General features: G+C 43.9%; 1 protein-coding gene across 4 annotated transcripts in view; it reads right to left on the bottom strand.

Annotated features, from left to right (window-relative positions):
- Positions 1-22701, bottom strand: part of mavs (mitochondrial antiviral signaling protein) — a 69858-nt gene that overhangs the window by 20333 nt on the left and 26824 nt on the right. For 2 of the 4 annotated variants that reach the window (XR_010017770.1, XR_010017769.1), the window contains exon 5: positions 20442-21104. Coding sequence is in view for 2 of the 4 variants with exons in the window: in XM_063047087.1 (XP_062903157.1) it covers positions 19707-21104 (1398 nt within the window). In the remaining 2 variants the exon portion in view is untranslated. Of the gene's footprint in view, positions 1-12208; positions 21105-22701 lie in introns of those variants that run through there. The other 2 variants (XM_063047087.1, XM_063047088.1) reach the window with 1 other exon arrangement.

Here is a 22701-nt window from a genome sequence, read left to right as displayed (position 1 = left end):
TTGGTGCCAACACAGCATGCCCACAATGCTCAGCAGAATAACACAGAAAACACCAAATTAGAACACAACAAGCAACAAAATAACAACACCAAAAACAAACCCCTTTCATACCTCACACCGACCCACACACACAGACAGTCCTCCAAGACTAGGACAAGCCTTTGTGTCTCCAGTCACCTGCCCATGTTGCTGGCCTTCAAATGCACAGCAGAGGCCTAGACTCTGGCCTGACCTCTAACTCCTCCACATCCTGTCCCTAAACCCTGATCTGACCCATAACTCCCCTCTCTGTCCCTGTCTTAAGTTTTAAAAAGTATCATTAAAGGAAAGAGGAGCGGTGGAAAGTTTTAGAGAAGGAACAATGAGAGTTCAGGGTCTTGACATTGAAGTGTAGCAGACAATTAAGCCATGACTGAATGACGGCATCCAGAAAGGTCTGAAATGAATAATTTAACAACATGGAATTGTATTGCAACACATAACTCTATCTAGGCCTTTCAACATTTGATAGGGTTCAATGGGACTGCCTCCTCATTCTTCTAAACTCAGATCCATCTGCCTTCCATTCACACGGACACCCAATTCCAGGACCCAGCAACATGGGACAGGCCAACGTCTACGGATTGTCTTTCATCACCCATCCACGTCAGTGGCCTTCGAACGTGGAGCAGAGGCTTAGACAGCAGGTGCTGTTTGACACCCATCATGTCACTGGAGTCTGGAGTTGCAGCAAACTTCTCCAACAAAGTAAGGGTCAATTTACCAGTGGCCTTCATGGGAAGTTTTTCTCTTTGGACTACTTCAGTGCTGTAGAGACACATTATATCAAGAGGGATCTACAGACTTAAGGTGTAAGATTTCCCCACCTCCCAGTAGACTAGTCTGTACTCAGAACTGGTCCTTCTGTCTGCATTTGGTGGAGAACTCTGGAGTGAGCCTTGAGGCAAAACCTTTGGGGTTAGAAGTACCAGTACTACCATTGAACAGTGGTTACTTCCCACACTTCTTGCACATCCTGCAGATGTCAACTCTGTGCATAAAGGCCATAGTTATGTCAAAATCTCTGAAGCAGGATTTGAAATCTTTACTTTCTGATTTAGAATGGGTGAGCTGATACATGATGAAAATTGATTGGCAGACTACTATATTCCTTGTAACTTACAAAACAGAGCAGAAGATTTTTCACCTCAGTACCACTCTCCTACACTAACCCCATATCCCTTGACTCCCTCTATATGTGTTTGTGATCACAGTCAGAGAGCCATAGAGAACTACAGCACAGAAACAGGCCATTTGACCTGTCAAATCCAGGCCAAACTATTTTCCGCCTACTCCCATCGACTTGCCCTCCATACCCCTCCCATTCATGTACTTATCCAAACTTTTCTTAATTGTTGGAATCAAACCTACGTCCATCACTTCCACATTCTCCTCTCTCTCTGAGTGAAAAAGGTCCCCCTCATGTTCCCCTTCAACATTTCACCTTTCACCTTTCAAAGAACAAAGTTCAAAGTAAATTTATTATCAACGTCACCATATACAACCCTGAGATTCATCTTCTTGTGGGCAAACAGTAAATCCAATAACCATAATAGAATCAATGAAAGACCACACCCAACCAGTGAGCACATGACAACAAACTCCAAACATAAAAGATAAAAAGTAAATAATAATAAATAAACTGACTAAAATATTGAGAACATGAGATGAAGAGTCCTTGAAAGTGAGTTCATAGTTTGTGGGAACAGTTCAGTGATGGGGCAAGTGTACCACGGCCTCCTCTACTGTAAAGATGAAGCCACACTCAGGTTGGAGGAACAACACCTTATATTCCGTCTGGGTAGCCTCCAACCTGATGGCATGAACATTGACTTCTCTAACTTCCGCTAGGCCCCACCTCCCCCTCGTACCCCATCTGTTACTCTTTTTAATGCACACATTCTTTCTCTCACTCTCCTTTTTCTCCCTCTGTCCTTCTGAATATACCTCTTGCCCATCCTCTGGGTCACCCCCCCCCCCCTGTCTTTCTTCCCGGACCTCCTGTCCCATGATCCTCTCGTATCCCCTTTTGCCTATCACCTGTCCAGCTCTCGGCTCTATCCCTCTCCCTCCTGTCTTCTCCTATCATTTTGCATCTCCCCCTCCCCCTCCAGCTTTCAAATCCCTTACTCACTCTTCCTTCAGTTAGTCCTGACGAAGGGTCTCGGCCTGAAACGTCGACTGCGCCTCTTCCTATAGATGCTGCCTGGCCTGCTGCGTTCACCAGCAACTTTGATGTATGTTGGTTCAGGAGTTCTGATAGTTGAGGGGTAGTAACTGTTGCTGAATCTAATGGTGTGAATCCGGAGGCTCCTGCACCAGCTGCAAGAAGAGAGCATGATGGGTGCTGCTTTCCTGTGACGATGCTCCAAGGAGACGTGCTCAGTGGTGGTTGGGGGGACTGGTGCTTTACCGATGTTAGTCTAGGCTGTATCCACCACTATTGTAGGATTTTCTCTTCAAGGTTATTTCCATACCAGGCTGTGATTCAGCTAGTCAATATACTCTCCACCACACATCTATAGAGGTTTGTCATAGTTTTAAATGTCATGCCAAATCTTAGTACTCATGGTTAATAATCGGCTCCTTGGTCTTCCTGACATTGACTGAAAAGTTGTTGCTGTGGCACCGCTCAATCAGATTTTTAATTTCCCTCCTACATGCTGATTCATCAGTATCTTCAATTTGGCCAATGACACTGGTGTCATCAGCAAACTTAAATACACCATTGGAGCTGTGCTTAGCAGCACAGTCATAAGTGTAAAGTGAATAGAGCAGGGGACTAAAGGCTGATTTATATTTCTGCGTCAACTTGACGCTGTAAGTACAGCGTAGCCGCAAACCCTACGCAGTACCTACGCGGATCCCTACGCCGTAGCCTGACACGCACCTCTTCCAAAATGTAACTACACGTCGCGGCAACACAGACCGCAACAGCTGTGATTGGTCCGCTTGGTAGCATCGCATTTCATCCTACGCTGCAATAGCTTCCCATTGGGTGACTGAAGGGCAGGGAAGGAACTTGGGCTGCAATGCTTTCCACAAAGCTTTACAGACCTCCAAAATTATGGAGAACACATTTCGCTGTTACGATAAAAGATGCTCGCTTCTTGTTTACCCCGAGAAAGACTACCATGACCATGAAGCCTTGCACGGGCAGGTGTGTGCGCATGCGTGACGTGCGCGAATTGCAGAGCGACGCAGACACACCAATGCACAAGTATAAATGCTCACAACACGCGTAAGTCACTTGCGTAGGTTACGGTGTCAAGTTGACGCAGAAGTATAAATCAGCCTTAAGCACACAGTCTTGATGTGCACTCATGCTGATGGAAATTGTGGAGTATGTTGTTGCCAATCCAAACTGATGGGGGTCTGCAAGTGAGGAATTTGAGGATCCAATTGCACAATGATGGCACCCGTTAGTCTCACAAGACCATGGATCTGCGTCTGGAAAGTTTTACTTCAGTCTCTCCAGGATGCAGGCCTGGGCAAGGTTGTATGGAAGACCGGCAGTTGCCCAAGCAACAAGTCTCCCCTCTCCATGCTACCAATGTTGTCCAAGGAAAGGGCAAGGGCCGATACAGCTTGGCACCAGTGTCGTCGCAGGAGTTGCCAGAACGAGGTTGAAGGCAACGTCGGACTGCCTTAGGGACTCCAGCTCCGGATTTGTCCTCAGAGTTTACTCCCGAAGCCTTTCCCATCAGTGGGTATGGCCACAAGGCAGCAGAGGTTTGAAATCAGAGTTTTCCCTCTCTTAGATGGACTGCCCTCCCAGGCTGACGAGCTCCATCTACCCTAAGCACTGGTTTTAAGGCGCCAGGACCCGCCTTCACCCCTTCTCCTGTCAGTAGTAACAGTTCTACCGGGCTTATGGTACAAGAATACATGTGGTCTGCAAATCACTTTTCATTACGCGGCATCTCACCAGTTCTAAATGCAGGTCTTGAAACTTATCGATTAGTTTAGAGGGGATGATAGTATTGAATACCAAGCTGTAATCGTTAAAGAGCATCCTGATGTATGCACCTTTGCTATCCAGATGTTCCAGGGTTGAATGAAGAGACAAGGAAATGGTATCTGCTGTGGACCTGTTGCTCTGGTAGGCAAATTGGAGCAGATCCAAGTTGATCCTTGGATTGATATGTTTCGTCATCAACCTCTCAAAACACCTCATCACCATGAATGTAAGTGCAATAGTCATTGAAGCATGTCACCACATTCTTCTTAGGTACCGGTATAATTGTAGCCTGCTAGAAGCAGGTGGGTACCACAGACTTCTGAAGCGAGTGGTTAGAGATCTCAGTGAACACTCCAGCCAGTTGATCAGTGCAGATCTTTAGTACTTGGTCAGACACCCCATCCAGGCCGAATGCTTTTTGTGGGTTCATCATCTTGAAGGATATTCTCAAGTCGGCCTCAAAGACTTAAATCACAAGATCATCAGGGGCTGTGGGAGTTTGTGATGGTTCCTCTATGCTTTGCCAGTCAAATCGAGCATAAAATGCATTGATCTCATCTGTAAGCGAAAGCCTGTTGTAACCTATGTCTCTTGATCTCACTTCGTAAGAGATGATAGCATTGAAGCCCTGCCACTGCTGTTAAGCATCCTTCATTGTTTAGGTTTGGTCTGGAATTGCCACTTCACCCATGACATGTATTTCTGGAGATCGTACCTGGACCTCATGTAACTTACTTGATTGCCAGATTTGAATACCGCTGAACTAGGCCATAGCAGATTGTGGATCCATGGTTCATCCAGAGCTTCTGCTCGGGGAAGACTCTGAATGATTTGGATGACCCTTTAAGTGCGACCTCTAGTTTTAATCTCACCCAACCTCAGTGGAAAAAGCCTGCTTGCATTTACCCTCTCTATACCCATCATCTTTTTATATACCTCTATCAAATTGCCCCTCAATCTTCAACATTCCAGGGAATTAAGTCCTAACCTGTTCAACCTTTCCCTATAGATCAGGTCCTCAAGACCGGCAACATCCTTGTAAACTTGTAAAAAAAAATACTTGTCCTAAAGAAGGGTGTTGGCCCGAAATGTCAATTGTTTGATCATTCCACAGATACTGCCTGACCTGCTGAGTTCCTCCAGCATTTTGTGTGTGTGTTTCCTTGTACTTTTCTCTGTACTCTTTCAATCTTATTTACATATTTCCTGCAGATACAGTAGGTGACCAAAACTGCACACAATACTCCAAATTAGACATCAGCAATGTCTTATACAACTTCAACATAACATCCCAACTCTTGTACTCAGTACATTGATTTATGAAAGCCAAACACCTCAGAGAGCAGCTGGAGTTGAACCATGATCGAAGGTGCTGTGTTACGCTAACCACAGTGAAGACATGCCAGCCATCTCAACATCTCAGCATTATGTGCTCTCAGTTTTTTTTCATTTGTTGAAAGATGTTACTTGTCTTCCCTCCTTTAACTTCATATCACATATGTACACACACAAACACAGAGGAAATCTGTCAGCCACTGACCTTCTCAACTCAAATTTTCCTTCCACGAACATTCCACTCAGCCGAGAAAATCCCTCCTCTGAGACAATTCCTGAGAAACCTTTTACAAAGCCGTAAAATTTTTTTTTCTGTGAATGAAATTCTAGAACAAAAGCCTTCTCAGATATTGTGAAAAGAAAAAAAAATGCAGATGATGGAAGTCCGAAATAAAAACAGAAAATGCTGTGGTTTCTTGGCAGATCAGGCCCGATGGATGGGAAGAGAAAGAATGATTAATGCTTCATGTCAAAGACCTGAGGGTTACGGAGGACTATTGTCCAGATGCAGGACTAAGCAAAATAACACTTTAGCACAACAGAATAGATGGGACAAAGATCCTGTATCTGTTCTGTAGTGCTCTATGATTCTATCACCGTTTCCTTGAGATGTGATCTCCAGTACCCAGCAGGCACACATATTAAAAAGTTATGCTTCGGATATTTTGTCACATCCAATGAATATGTTTGTTTTTGAGAACTCAAAATGAAACCCAAAAAACAAGCCATCTCCTCATGCAGATCCAGAGAATCTGTAACATCTACTTTCTGTGCGTGGAGTAGTTCACAAACAAGAGAAAATCTGCAGATGTTGTAAATCCAAGCAACACACACAAAATGCTGGCCAGGCAGCATTTATGGAAAACAGTATAGTCCAGGTTTCAGGTTCAAGACCTGGAGAAAAAAGATGAGGAGTCAGGGTTAAAAGATGGGGGATAGGTGAAACTGGGAGGTGGAGGGGTGAAGTAAAGAGCTGGGAGGTTGGTTGGTGAAAGATATAGAGGGCAGGAGAAGGGGGAATCTGATAGGAGAGGACAGAAGACCATAGAAGAAAGAAAAGGAGGAGGAGCACCAAGGGAGGTGATGGACAGGTACGGAGATAAGGTGAGAGAAGGAATAGGGAATGGGGAATTGTGAAGGGGGAGGGGGAGGGTTGCATTACCGGAAGTTGATGCCATTAGGTTGGAGGCTACCCAGACAAGAAGGTCTTGCTCCTCCAACCTGAGTCTGGCCTCATCATGACAGCACAGGAGGCCATGGACTGACATGTCGGAATGGGAATGAGAATTGGAATTAAAATAGGTGGCCACCGGGAGATCCCACTTTTTCTGGTGGACAGAGTGTAGGTTCTTGGTAAAGTGGTCTCCCCATCTACGTTGGGTCTTACCGATATACAGGAGGCCACACCAGGAGCACCGGATACAGTATATGACCGCAACAGACTTACAGGTGAAGTGTCGCCTCAACTGGAAGGACTGTTTGTGGCCCGGAATGGAAGTGAGGGAGGAGGTGTAGGGGCAGGTGTAGTACTTGTTCCCTTTACAAGGATAAGTGCCAGGAGGGAGATTAGTATGGAGGGACAAATGAATAAGGGAGCCGTGTAGGAGGCAATACGTGTGGAAAGCAGAAAGTTGGGATGGAGGGAGAGATTAGGAAGCTTAATTTAAAGGAACCCTTCAGAGGCACTGATCATAATATGATTGAATTCATACTGCAACTTGAGAGGGAGAAGCATAAGTCACATGTATCAGTATCGCAATGCAATAAAGAAGCATGAGAGGGGAGCTTGCCCAAGTGGATTGGAGGAGGACACTGGTGGGGATGACAGCAGAGCAGAGATGGCTGAAGTTTCTGGGAATAGTTTACAAGGCACATGATAGGTATGACCCACAGAGGAAATAGTGCTCAGAGATTGGAAGGGTAGGCAATCGTGGCTGATAAAGAAAGTTAAGGACTGCATAAAAGCCGAGGAAAGGGCATATAAGGTAGCAAAAGTGAGTTGGAAGTTGGATTATGGGAAACTTAAAATCCAACAAAAGGCAACTAAAAAAGCTATACAGGAAAAGATGAAATATGAGGGCAGACTAGCCATTAATATAAAGCAGGATACCAAAAGCTTTTTCAGTTACATAAAGAGTAAAAGGGAGGTGAGAGTTGATATTGGACCACTGGAAAATGATGCTGGTGAGGTAGTAATGGGGGACAAAGAAATGGCAGATGAACTTAATGGGTACTTTGCATCTTTCTTCACTGTGAAAGACACTAGCAGTAGTGTGCTAGAGGTCCATGAGTGTCAGAGAGCAGGAGTGAGTGCCATTGCTATTACAAAGGAAAAAGTGCTTGGCAAACTCAAAGGTCTTAAGGTGGATAAGTCACCTGGACCAGTTGGACTATATCCTAGAGTCCTGAGAGAGGTTGCTGAAGAGATAATGGATGCATTGGTCAGAATCTTTTAAGAATCTCTGATTCTGGCAATGGTCCCAGAGGACTAGAAGACTGCACATATTACTCCACTCTGTAAGGAAGGAAAGCAAAAGAAGGGAAATTAATGGCCAGTTAGCTTATCCTCAGTGGTTGGGAAAGTGTGTTGTAGTTTATCACTAAGGTTGAGGTTTTGAGTTACTTGGAGACTAGTGATAAAGTAAGTCAAAGTCAGCATGGTTTCTGTGAAGGGAAATCTTGCCTGACAAATCTGTTAGAGGTCCCCGAGGAAGTAACAAGCAGGGTGGACAAAGGAGAGGAAGTGATGTCATTTACTTGGATTTTCAGAAGATGTTTGTTAAGGTGCCACATATGAGACTGCTTAAGAAGATTTAAATCCTGTGGCATTACAGGAAAGATACTGGCACAGTCAGTGGAATGGCTGACAGGCAGGAGGCAGGGAGTGGGAATAAAAGGGGCCTTTTCTGGTTGGCTGCCAGTTACTAGTGGTGTTCCTCAGGGGTCAGTATTGGGACTGCTACTTTTCTATCAGGGCGCTGGAGCAGGAATCCAATCACAGACCCAGTACTGTGCACACAGTGATATTAATTGAGTAACAAATCCCAATGTACAAAGTCTGCATCAAAGTTCTGGCAGAGATCAAAACATCCAGAGAAATCCAAAAACCAGAATAGGGAAACAGGCAGAGTCAATATTCAGACAGAGTACAGATATGAATGCTGGAAAGGCTCCAGAAAATTCACTGGCACAATCTGGCAACAAACAGGTGAAAACACAGGACTAAAATACACTGAGCAATAAACGGAGAGGCAGATGATAGGTGGAGCACAATGAGACAGAAGTGGCAGCAATACAGGTAATAATGAGAAACAAATGAGAGGCGGAGTAGAGCAGGAGCAGGGACAGGAGCACGTGGGGCATGAAAACAAACAAGAGCACATGGCAATATAAAACCACAGACTGATGGTTGGGGGAAAACACACGAAAAGACAAAGTTCAACTGGAGGTACTGACACTTCTCACGGTTTATCAGTGAGCTAGATAATGGAATTGATGGCTTTGCGACAAGTTTGTGGATGATACAAAGATAGGTGGAGGGGTAGGTAGTGCTGAGGAAGCAATGCGATTGCAGTAGGGATTACACAAATTGGAAGAATGGCCAAGAATGTGGCAGGTGGAATGCAGTGTAGGGAAATGTATGATAATGCATTTTGGTAAAAGGAACAATAGTGCAGATATTATCTAAATGGGGAGAAGTTTCAAATATCAGATGTGCAGAGGGACTTAGGAGTCCTCGTGCAAGACTCCCAGAAGGTTAATTTACAGGTTGAGTCTGTGGTAAAGAATGCAAATGTAATGTTGGCATTTATTTTAAGAGGAATAGAATCTAAAAGCAAGGAGGTAATGCTGAGCCTTTATAAGACACTAGTCAGGCCGCACTTGGAGTATTGTCAATAGTTTTGGGCCCCACATCTCAGAAAGGATGTGTTGTCATTGAACAGAGTCCAGCGGAAGTTCATGAAGATGTTTCCGGGAATGAAGGTGTTAACATATGAGGAGTGTTTGGCAGTTTTGGGCTTGTAGTCAATAAAATTTAGGAGAAAGCGGGGCAATCTCATTGAAACCTCCTGAATGCTGAAAGGACTCGATAGGGTGGATGTAGAGAGGATGTCTTCTATGGTGGGAGGTACAGCCTCAAAATTGAGGGATGACCATTTAGAACAGAGGTAAGGAGGAATTTATTTAGCCAGAGAGTAGTAAACCTGTGGAATGCTCTGCAGTGGAGGCAAAGTCTTTGTGTATATTTAAGGCAGAAAATGATTGTTTCCTGATTGGTCAGGGCATCAATGGATATGGTGAGAAGGCAGGTATATGGAGTTGAATGGGATCTGGGATCAGCCATGATGGAATGGCAAACCAGACTCGATGCGCTGAATGGACTAATTCTGCTCCTATGTTTCATTGTCTTACATGTTTGGTGGTGGGATCCTGTTGGAAATGGCAGAAGTTATGGAGAATTATGTGCTGCACACAGAGACTGGTGGGATGGTAGATGAGGACAGAGGAACCCTATCCCAGTGGGGTGGCGGGAGGATGGAGTGAGGGCAGATGTGCATGAAATGGAAGAGCTGCGGTTGAGGGCAGCATTGATGGTGGAGGAAGGGAAACCCCTGTCTTTGAAGAAGGAAGACATCCTCACTCTGGAATGAAAAGCCTCATCCTGAGAGCAGATGCGGTGGAGATAGAGGAATTGAGAGAAGGGGATGGTGTTTTTACAAGAAGCGGGGTGGCAGTAGGTATAGTCCAGGTAGCTGTGAGAACCTGTGGGTTTATAATAGACATCAGTAGATAAGCTGGCTCTGGAGACTGAGGCAGAGAGATCAAGAAAGGGGAAACAGGTGCCAGAAATGGATCAGTTAAATCTGAGGACAGGGTGAAAGTTGAAGGCAAAGTTGATCAAGTCGATGATCTCCACATGGGTGCAAGAAGCAGCACCAATGCAGTCGTCGATGTAGTGTAGGAAACGTGCAGGATGGTCACCAGTGTAGGCTTGGAACATAGACTGTTCCAGGTAACCGACAAACAGGCAGTCATAGCTGGGACCCATCCGAGTGCCCGTGGCTATACTTTTTGTTTGAAGGAAGTGGGAGAAGCCAAACGTGAAATTATCGAGAGTATGGACAAGTTCTGCTAGACAGAGGAGAGAGGTGGTGGAGGGGAACTGGTTGGGTCTCTTGTCCAGAAAGAAATGGAGAGCTTTAAGGCCTTCCTGATGTGGGATGGAGGTGTATAGAGACAGGACATCCCTGATGAAAATAAAATGCTCAAGGCCAAGGAATTTGAAATCACTGAAAAGATCAAGAGCGTGTGTCACGGATGTAGGCAGGAAGGGACTGAACTGGGGCGATAAAACCGAGTCTAAGTATGCAGCTATGAGATCAGTGGGGCAGGAACAAGCTGAAACAATGGGACAGGCAGGTTTGTGGATCTTGGGTAGGAGGTAGAAATGGGAGATGTGGTGCGTGGGAACTATGAGGTTGGTGGCAGTGGATCTCCAGAGTTAATAAGGTCGGTGGCCTGGTGCTCCTTTTTGGGGTCCTGTTCGAGGGGTAAGTAAGAGGTGTCTGGCAGTTATCGCTGGGCCTCAGCAAGGTAGAGGTCAGCATGCCAGACTACTGCAGCACCCCCCTTATCCATGGGTTTGATGGTGAGGTTAGGATTAGTGCAGAGGGAGAGAAGAGCAGAGCATTTGGAAGCAGTGAGGTTGGAATTAGAGGGATCAGTAGTGAAGTCGAGACAGTTGATGTCCCGTCGGCAGTTGGCAACAAAAAGATCCAGAGCAGGCAGAAGACCAGAGCAGATGTTCAGGGTCCAGATTCACCTCCACTTTGGTTTATACTGTGTTTGTTCTTCACACGACTTTGGAATGTCACCATGTGCGCAGTTGAACGGCATTGATCGAATTACCTTCATTACTGGACCTTGCATATAAATACACATACTATTCCAGCAGCTGCATTGGAGTGACTGTGAACCACCAAAGCACAGATGAGATAAACCTTTTCCTAAACACAAGAGGGTGAATCTGTGGAATTCATTGCCACAGATGTCTGTGGAGGCCAAGTCATTGGGTATATTTAAGTGGATTCTTTTCAGATTCTTGATTAGTAAGGGCATCAAAGGTTATGGGGAGAAGGCAGGAGAATGAGGTTGAGAGGGGTAATAAATAAGCTATAATGACATGGCAGAGCAGACCTGATGGGCCAAATGACCAAATTCTGGTCCTGTGTCTTCTAGTCTAAGGGGTTTTGCAGATGTTACAACTCCAGAGCAACACACACAAAATGTTGGAGGAACTCAGCAGGTCAGACAGCATTTATGGTGGAGAGGGAAATAAAGAGTCAACATTTTTGGCCAGTCCCCTTCATCAGAACTTACTTTCTACATAAATTTTAAATTAATATTCCGATGAATCAGATGGATTATGGCTCTGATTTTACTGAAGTGTGCCAGAGAATGTGAATCTCAGGGCAATAAATTTACTTTGAACTTTGAACAAAGGGAACCACGTCCCACATGGCAAGCTGAGAAACTGAATTCAATATGCATGGGATTCATGAGGTAACTTTATAAAAACAAAATCATTTCATTTAAAAAAACAGGACAGAGAATCTGTTACATGTCTCAGCTCACACCCTGAAGAGATTACCATGTCCCATCAGCAAACGAATGGGCAGTAAATGAGGTTCTGACATTCAGATCCGCTGTTAGAATAAAGAACTCCCATCAATCATACGGCTGAAACAGGAGCATCTTGCTTTTGTTGGCTGTTTTGTCAGCTCACTGAAATTGAAGTTATTTCAATTACTGAATCATGTCAGTGCAAGACAGTGAACAAGAAAAAAAGTGAGCGGCAAATGGTAGTGCTTTTACTAAATCACGAGTTTATTCAGTTCTATGTTTATTACAGGCAATAACTAAGAGGTCACAGCCCGTGGAGTTTCTTCAGCAGAGGTGACATTGTATTCACTTCTCCCTGGTTTCCATGTGGTGTTTGTGTCCTTGCAGATCCTTCTTCCGCATGTTTAGCTCTGTCCCTCAAATCCTCAGGTAAAATTGATATCCATATATGGTCTCAAATAGAGTCCAGAAGATTTCACTCACTTTACTAATCAAAATAGATCTCCACTCTTCAGATCCACACAGTCTGGTGTCTCATATTAGACTTACTGTTGATTACCATTATCAGAAATACTTTGTCTTCTCAAAGAGCAGGGACTGTTTAATGATCTTACATTTACCACAGAGAACTACCACCACTGTCCCTATTCAATGGTTTCTGCTCTTCCTAAGATGCAGTCATGCCGGTTCCAATCCCATTCTTCCTGCAGGCCTCCAGTCTCAGGTACAATTGCTCATATTTTTTGCCAATTCAAGACCATGAGGCATAGGAACCGAACTTGGCCATGCAGACAATTGAGTCTGCTCCACCATTCCATCATGGCTGATTCATTATCCCTCGCAACCCCATTCTCCCTGTAACCTTAGACACCTTTACTAATCATGAATCTATCAACGTCACAGCTTTACACAGTGCCTATAAACAGTATTCACCACCCCCCGCCCCCCCGCCCAGAAGTTTTCATGTTTTATAACATTGAATCACAGTGATTTAATTTTGCTTTTTTGACACCGATCAACAGAAAAAGACTCTTTTGTGTAAAAGTGAAAACAGATTTCCACAAAGTGATCTAAATTAATTACAAATATAAAACACAAAATAATTGATTGCATAAGTATTCACCCCCTTTAACATGACACACCAAATTATCACTGGTGCAGCCAATTGGTTTAGAAGTCACATAGATAGTTAAATGGAGATCACCGTGTGCAGTCAAAGTTTTAAAATTGAATTTAATAAAAATACACACGTATCTGGAAGGTCAAACTATTGGTGAGTGGGTATCCTGGAAAAAACTACTCCATGAAGACAAAAGGACACTACAAGCAGCTCTGTGAAAAGGGTATTGAAAAACACAATTCAGAAGATGGATCCAAGAAAATTTCAAGTCACTGAATATCCCTTGGAGTACAGTTCAGTCAATCATCAAGAAATGGAAAGAATATGGCTCAGCTGTAAATCTGCCCAAAGCAGGCTATCCTCTAAAACTGAGTGACAGTGGAAGAAGGGGATTAGCCAGGGAGGCCACCAGCTGACCTATGACAACTCTAGAGGATTTACAGGGACTGCTGCCCAGGTGCTCCACCAGTCGCAGCTTTATGGGAGAGTGGCAAAGAGAAAGCCACTGTTGAAAAGAAACTCACATGGAATCTCAGCTAGAATTTGCCAAAAGGCATATGAAGTCAACCGGAAGAAGGTTCTACGGTCTGATGAAACCAAAATTGAGCTTTCTGGCCATTAGACTAAACACTATGTTTGACATAAGCCAAATACCTCACATCATCAAAAACACACCATCCTTACTGTCAATAATGGTGGTGGCTGCATCTTGCCGTGGGGATGCTTCACTGCAGCAGGCCCTGGAAGACTTGTGAAGGTAGAGGGTAAAATGAAGGCAGCAAAATTAAGAGAAATCCTGGAGGAAAACCTGATGCAGTCTACAAGAGAACTGCAACTTGGGAAAAGATCTGTTTTCCAGCAAGACAATGAACCAAAGCATAAAGCCAAAGTACACAGGAATGACTTAAAAACAACAAAGTTAATGTCCTGAAGTGACTAAGTCAGAGTCCAGAACTCAATCCAATTGAGAATTCATGGCTGGACTTGAAAAAGGCTGTTCCCTCACGACCCCCATGTAATCTGACAGAGCGTAAGTGGTTTTGAAATAGAAGAAAGGGGAAAAATTAGTGTCCAGATGTGCAAAGCTGATACAGACCTATCCACACAGACTCAAGGCTGTAAGTGCTGCCAAAGGTGCATCTACTAACACAATGACTTGAAGGGGGCATCATTAATTTAAGTCATTTGCAGAGATCTATTTTCACTTTGACACAAAAGAGTCTTTTTCTGCTGATCGTGTCAAAAAAAGCCAAAATTAAATCCACTGTGATTCAAAATTGCAGAACAATAAAACATGAAAAGGTCTGTGTGGGGGGGGGGGCGGGGTGTATACCTTTTATTGGCACTGTATATACCCAACGACATGGCCTCCAAAAGGCAATGAATGCCACAGATTCACAACCCTCTGGCTAAAGAAATTCCTCCTCTTCTGTTCTAAAGGGGCATCTCTGCATTCTGATGCTGTGCCATCTGGTCCTAGGCTCCCCCCTTGACAAGGAACATCCTCTCCACATCCACTCTGTCTAGGCCTTTTAATATTCAATGTGTTTCAATGAGATCCACCATCATTCTTTTAGTTTGCCTTTATGTTCTGTATTTTAAAAAACGCATCTGATTGAATATTAATTGTTACTTCATAGAAAGGCTACTCTAAAATATTTTAAATTATCCCAGACCTATAGGCTTTTCCCGGGTAATTATAAAACCCATGATCCTTATGACATGACCAGCATTCGTGGACCTTCTACCCAGAAAGAACTCATTGCTTTTCAAAGGCGATAGAAGAAAACTGAAGTGCAAAATAAACATCTGAATTGCTCAGCAAACTACTTTAAAATTGATTACAAAAGAGAATATTGAAGATATTTGATCGCTTCCATAAAAATCTTTAGCTTTGCAAAAGTAACTGCTGACTTAAAGTAATGGGCTGAAGGGAAGCATCATTCCCTGGTGAGGTAGGGCGTCAATCCACTGCAGATTGCAGCACTTCACTGAAGAAGCCACTATTTAAACAGTTCTACATTTCACATTAGATTAAATATAGAACATAGAACAGTATAGACCCTTCAGGAAGTGGCAGATGGAATTCAACTCAGAAAAGTGTGAAGTGACTCCCTTTGGAAGGTTGAATGTGAAGGCAGAATACAGGGTAAGTGGCAGGATTCTTAACAGCGTGGAGGAACAGAGGGATTTTGGGGACCACATCCATAGGTCACGCAAGTTGAGAAGACATCTGGTGTGTTGACCTTCATTAGTTAAGGGATTGAGTTCAAGGGATTACAACTGCATAAAAATCTGGATCGACCACATGGAGTATTGTGTTCAGTTCTGGTCACCTCATTATAGGAAGGATGTCGAAACTTCAGTGAGAGATTTAGCAGGAAGCTGCCTTAATTGGAGAGCATGTATTATGAGGATAGGTTGAGTGAGCTGGGGATTTTCTCTTTGGAGTGAAAGAGGTTGAGAGGTGACTTAATAGAGGCTTGCAAGATGATAGAGATATAGAATGTGTGGACAGTCAGAGACCTTTCCTCAGGGCAGAACTGGCTAATACGAGGGGGCATAATTTTAAAGTGATTGATGAAAAGTATAGGCAGGGTGTCAGAGATGTTTTTTTTTTAAAAACAGAGTCATAGCTGCGTGGAACATGCTGCCAGTATGATGGTGGAGGAAGATAGGTTAAGAACATTTAAGAGACTCTTGCAAAGGGACATGAATGATGGAAAAATGGAGGGCTATGTGGGAAGGAAGGGTTGGATTGAATTTAGAGTAGGTTAAAAGGTCATCACAGCATCATGGGCCAAAGGGCCTGTGCTGTGCTGTAATGCTCTATGTACTATGATGTCGTACTAACTTTTTAAACCTACTCCAAGATCAATATAACCCTTCCCTCTTACTTAGCCCTCCATTTTGCTTTCATCCACGTGACTATCTAAGGATCACATAAGTGCCCCTAATGTATCTGCCCCTACCACTACCCCTGGCAGGGCGTTCCATGCACACACCACACTCTGTGTAAAAAAAAATCTACCCCTAACATCTCCCCTGTATGTTCCTCAAATCACCTTGAAAGTATAATCACATTAAAAGTATGCCTCTTGTATTAGTTACTGGTGCCCTTGGAAAAAAGGTGCTAGCTGTCCACTCTATCTATGCTTCTTACCATCGTATACAACTCTATCAAGTCACCTTTATCCTTTAGTGGCAGGTTAAAGCGCATGTTATGGAAATGCTTTACAGATTCTGAAATTCTCTCTCACTCCACCATCCCCAATCCAACGTTAAAAAGAATGGTTTCACTGCCTTTATAAATTACCAGAAAATGCTGACAAACAGATTCCTGTTCTCTGAAGTAATGCTTAAATTAGGGTAAATATTATCCTAATATTTCATCTTGCTAGCTCACCCCAGAGTACTAAATTATAATTTGTCTAGCTGCCTGTTGTGGGGTGTGCAGTTCCACTGCAGCGAAAGGAAATGATTTTCAGGCACTATGCACAAGATATAACACAAGAGACTCTGCAGTTGCTGGAAATCCAGAGGAGCACAAGTCAAAATGCTACAGGAACTCATCTACCGAGAGGAATGAATGGTCGACATTTGGGGCTGAGAACTTTCATCAGGACTGGACAGGAAGGGGGCAGAAGCCAGAATAACAAGGTGGAGGATGGTAAGGATTACAACCTGGCACAGATGATAAATGAAACAAGATGAGAGGAAAAGCAGATGGGTGGGGGAGGAGGAATGAAGTGAGAAGCTGGAAGATGATATGTGGAAGAGGTAGGAAGCGGATAGGACAGGCTTGGACTGTGTTCAACAGGCAGTCCATCCAATCCACAAACTTTGTGTCAATGCCAGATATTAGGACCTGCCTGTTTCCATCACTGAAGATCAAGAGGAGAGAGACGAAGTTTCTGCTGCCCTTCAAGTAGCAGTTCCAGTGGGAGGAAGTTTATAATATTTTGGTTCTTCTCCCTATGGCTAGGCATGATGGGGAGGTACACAATTTTTTCTAATTGCAGTAACTAAACACACGTCAAGGGATAGCTATAGATGCCCATGATATAAACCACCTTTGCGCACATCTATAAGCAGCACTGCCACAAGAAAGCAGTATCAAGTATCAAGGACCCCCACCACCCAGGCCATGATCTGCTCTTGCTGCTGTCATTGGGAAGGAGGTTCAGGAACCTCAGGCCCCACACCACTGGGTTATTACCACTGAACCATAAGGCTCCTAAGGAACCAGCCATACATACTTTGATAATAAATTTATTTTGAACCTTGATCTTTCAATTTCTCTAGAAGGTAATTCAGCAGGTATCTACAATATCTCCTGCCCAATATTCCTTTGCTTGAAGATACTGGTGCTTAGGAATGCAGTATTAAAGGCAAGCTGTAAAGAAGGGCCATCTGCTGTAGTGAAAACTGGACTCAGACACTGGATCACTTATGGCTGTACTAAAGAGTTATTTCCAAGCAATTAGGTATCAAATGGGAAGGAGTGAGGCGAGGTGAGTTCCTTGTTATTCAGCAGATGAAGGGCTTGAGACTATGTGCAGGCAGATGGAGCAAGTTTAAAATGGCATCACGGTCGGCACAAACACTGCGGGTCAAAGAGCGTTGTACATTCTATTGTACTGTTCTACATTCTTCTTCAGGGTTCCTTGTCCTGCAATGCAACAACAGCCAGATTTTGGGAAGTGATTCATTGTCTGTGAAGTGCTAACGAATATCCTGGAAGTCAGGAAAGTCTTTCTTTCTGTTTCTTATTAAAATAATTCAACAAGGGGATAACTCTCCACAACATTTGCAGCAATGTAGGAGGAAAAAATGTGGCTAACCTCCGGAAAGACAGTTATTATTCAAAACAACCCCACTACCAACATTCATTCTATTGCACGCATACGCTGATGTATTTTTTAATCACATGTACACGGAAACATGCAGTAAAATGCATTGTTTGTATTAACAACCAACACAACCTAAGTATGTGCTGGGGGCAGCCCGTAAGTGTCACCACACATTCCAGGGCCAACACTGTATGCCCATAATGCTTCGCAGAACAACACAGACCACAACAGGCATCAGAACAATATTAAACCAAGCCCAGTTTCTTCCTCCCTGGGCAAATTTCTGAGCCTCCAGTGGGCTCGCAGACAAAGGCCTCCAACTTCCCCAATGGTCTTCAGGCTCGTAGACCCAGGATTTCAGCCTTAGGACTTTGACCTCTGGACTTACAGTAGATATTTGGGCTTTGAACTGCAGTGCCACCAATGACAAAACCCTGACAACAGGCCTTAAACTGTGGACTTGCAAACTTGTGTACCCAGAGGTCACCAATACTCGTGCCCCCTTTCGTATGGACATCTGACCCAAGGACCCACTGACCAAGGAGGACTCGCTGACCACCAGCCCTTGTTCTCACTGGTCCTCATCCACAGCGCTTGCCAGCCTGCCATACATGGATATTCTTTGTCACCACTGCTGTCACTAGCCTTCTGGTGCAGAGCAGAAGCCAACACTCCAGATTCTTTTGCCCCACGGTCCACTTCATTGGCCTTCGAGCACAGAATAGAGACCCAGACTCCAGATGTCCAACTTCATGTCCACATTGCTGAACATGGAGGACCGATCAGAGGCCTAGACTCTGGCCTGATCTCCACGTTCCTGTCACTAAATTCTAGTCTGACCCCTAATTCCCCTCTCTGTCCCCAAAACCATCCCTCCGAACTGAAAAAAACACCTAAATCTGAGCCACAACCTCAATGGAAAAGGCAGCTCAATGCCATCTCTACTGGAAGTTGGATTGATCATTCAAATCAAGTAATTCTAAAAATAACAGTCAGTGGGCTCAAGCCTCCCGGAGTGACTGTGCTGAAAGAACAAGCTGGATTCAGAAGGACGAAGCACCACAGAGGAAAACTTCAACTTCGAGGTTTTGGTGGAACAAATTGTGATTATCACCAAGCCCTTCGCCATAGGGTGGCACGGTAGCATAGCGGTAATGCTGTTACCATGCCAACAACCAGGGTTCAACTCCGCTGCTGTCTGTAATGAGATCTCTCTGTGACCAGGTGGGCCTCCTCCAGGTTCTGCGGTTTCCTCGCACTTTCCGAAGACATATGGGTTAGGGTTAGTAAGCTGTGGGCATGCTATATTGGTGACTCTTGCCAGCTGCCCCCAACCCATCCTGGAACTGTGCTGGCAGCTGACACGAATGATGCATTTCACTGTACGTTTCAAAGTACATGCAACAAATAAAGCTAATCTTTAACTTCATGGATTCAAGCAATTTAAATGAGATTTGGAGAAAGGATGCATCCCAGTTTGAAAGTTAATATCTAACAAGGTAAGATTTTTGTTTTGTTGCAGTACATAGAGTAGCCTTTGCTTTTATGAAGGGCTGGTTGTGAAACACAACACAGGCACTTGCTTTACCATTTTGGAGTCAATCAAACTAAGTTATCTTGAAAGAGTTCCAACAGCAGTTTAACAGTGAATATGCAACAAGTTACAAAATATGCCCAAGCTACTTCAGCAGAGAAGAAAGCAACTTATTTTCATTACCTAAACTGAAATCCTATTTTAAACAGAAGATAATTTTTTTAAGGAATCTTTCAAGCGTCACTTTCGATAGTATTTCCATACAAACCCAGCAACAATTGTAAAAACCAGAACTAATGAGGAAACAAGTATATAATCTGGCTGTCTTAAATCCCCAGTTGGCTTTTCTGGCAACTTGGTCTGCGACCTCTGTTGAGAGGGTAAAGGAACATATTTGTCAGACAAAGCATTAATCATGCCTTTTTCCAAACAACGCCCAATACGTCCTCCCGAGTTCCCTGCTTCAGACTCACGATTATTGCCTGCTTCATTTTCATGTTCAGGTTCCTGATAAATGTGCCCACTATATTCCCTGACATCTTCATTATAAGGAAGAGTATAGTTTTCATTAGTACTAGAGTAATGCGTATCATGGCTCACTTCACAATGTGTCTGGAATGAATCTCCTCCCTTTGCAACCTCAACTTTTTGGCTTGACCCTTTACTGAATACTACATCCGTAGATATGTCTTCAACATGTTCTGCTTTGTGTTCCTGCTTAAGTGCTTGATTCTGCGCATCATCTGCATCATCACTCCTCGCTGGGACATGCATACTTGCCTCACTGTTGGTTACAGCAAGACCGTTCTCAAAAGAGCCATCACTGGATGCAGAACTTATCATTAGCTCACTCTCGGATATCGAAACACAACTATCGGGCACGTTTCCCTTGAACTCAAGTTTAGAGTCATCCCCACCATCAACAGGGTGTGAGCCTGTAAGTACAGGGCTTTGTATAACTTCAGTGCTACTTACTGGAATAGGCTTACTCTGAAGAGGGAATTTATCGTTGAAGGTATGGTTCAAAATGCCTTCTTCATCAAGGCTTGCACCCTCATTCAAGGCCGCTATTTTTTTCTGAGCATCAAAGTTCATCTGTATATTTAAGGGACTGTTAACATCATAAAAATTCTCCAACAGTTGGTCATTCTGGTAACCTCGCAGTGCCTGAATCTTTTGTTCCTTTATGGAGTTTTCATCACCGAAGTCATCGGAAACGCCGCCGTGTTCGGGCGTGGACACTGGATAACTGTTAGGTGATGCAGAGCTGTCCAAACCATTGTTCTCTGTGTCGTTTGTTGCGCTTTCACTGTACTGCAAATCACCACTTGTTATTGTGCAGCTGGTTTCAGGGATATCACAGCTCGATTCAGCTGTCGATTGCATGTTCCAGACATCGCTCCTCAACACGCCAGGTTTATCCACGAGTGCCTCCTCTGATGGCCTGGACGGGTGCACTTGTATGCATGATGGAGGGACAATGATGTTGGTTTCATTGGATATAGTTCCTCCTTTGGCTTGGTTAGTAGCATACCCGTGGCATTTTTCACCCATGTTACTTTGAGGGTACTGTTTGGTCTGATTCTGTTGACTCTGGGGAACATCACTTTGCTTTGATCCATCAAGAACTGTCTTCTCCTTTAAAGGTATAAAAAAAAACAGAAGAATATAATGAGTTTTTTTGCAGGAGATTAGTCATAGTCATACTCTATTGATCCCAGGGGAAACTGGTTTTCGTTACAGTTGCACCATAAATAATAAATAGTAATAGACCCATAAATAGTTAAATAGTAATATATAAATAATGAAATAAGTCCAGGACCAGCCTATTGGTTCAAGGTGTCTGACCCTCCAAGGGAGGAGTTGTAAAGTTTGATGATCACAGGCAGGAATGACTTCCTATGACGCTCTGTGCTGCATCTCGGTGGAATGAGTCTCTGGCTGAATGTACACCTGTGCCCAACCAGTACATTATGTACTGGATGGGAGACACTGACCAAGATGGCATGCAACTTAGACAGCATCCTCTTTTCAGACACCACCGTGAGAGAGTCCAGTTCCATCCCCACAACATCACTGGCCTTATGAATGAGTTTGTTGATTCTGTTGGTGTCTGCTACCCTCAGCCTGCTGTCCCAGCACACAACAGCAAACACGATAGCACTGGCCACCACAGACTCGTAAAACATCCTCAGCACTGTCCGGCAGATGTTGAAGGACCTCAGTCTCCTCAGGAAATAGAGATGGCTCTGACCCTTCGTGTAGACAGCCTCAGTGTTCTTTGACCAGTCCAGTTTATTGTCAATTCGTATCCCCAGGTATTTGTAATCCTCCACCATGTCCACACTGACCCCCTGAATGGAAACAGGGGTCACCAGTACCTTAGCTCTCCTCAGGTCTACCACCAGCTCCTGGTTAAGAAGGAATTATCTAAGACTGGCAAGGAAGTGGTTGTGGAAGAGTCCAAGGCAAGCAAACAATCATCAGAGAGACTAAACCGAATGATCAGTCAAATTCGGCACCACAGAAGCATGGCAGTTAGCGCGATGCGATTACAGCTCGGCGCATTCTGGAGTTCGGAGTTCAATTCCACAGGAGTTTGTATGTTCTCCTGCTCCATCATTTCATCTTGTCTGATCTATTTCCTTCTCAGTCCCAATCTCCTGCCTTTTCCCCATAACCCTTCATGCCCTTAACCAGATTGTGGTGTTGTACTGTGCTTGATTGTTCTCTGATTGCTGGTGATGCGAGATTGTAAAAATTAATATACAAAATAAAACAAGTTATGTTGAAACGCCTAAGCATGAAATATCAAAGAGCTATGCTCAAAAGCATAGCGGTAATTTCTAGAAGGTATTTCTAACCTATAGAACACAATGCATTCTATTTACCTAGAAATTGATGGGCATTTTCAAAATACTTTACGAGAATTATTATTGTAATATTTCTTGGCACAATGTAGGATGATCAGGCAGGTGTCAAGCAGTGTTTAAGAACAACAAGCTGGGTTCATACGCAAACATACAAAATCCATTGCCTTGCTTTCATCAACTTTCCTGGTAACTTTCTCGAAAAACTCTGTAAGATTGGTTAGACACAACTTACCACACACACACACCATATTGATTATCCCTAATCAGCCCCTGACTATTTAAATACATATATATCCAGTCCTTACAATACCTCCCAGTAACTTACCCACTACTGATGTCAGGCTCACCAACCTATCATTTCC

Source organism: Mobula hypostoma, chromosome 4, assembly GCF_963921235.1.
Source record: "Mobula hypostoma chromosome 4, sMobHyp1.1, whole genome shotgun sequence".
Taxonomy (NCBI): Eukaryota; Metazoa; Chordata; class Chondrichthyes; order Myliobatiformes; family Myliobatidae; genus Mobula; species Mobula hypostoma.
The sequence above is the reverse complement of the archived record's forward strand: the minus strand, read 5'-3'. Positions and strand labels throughout refer to the sequence as shown.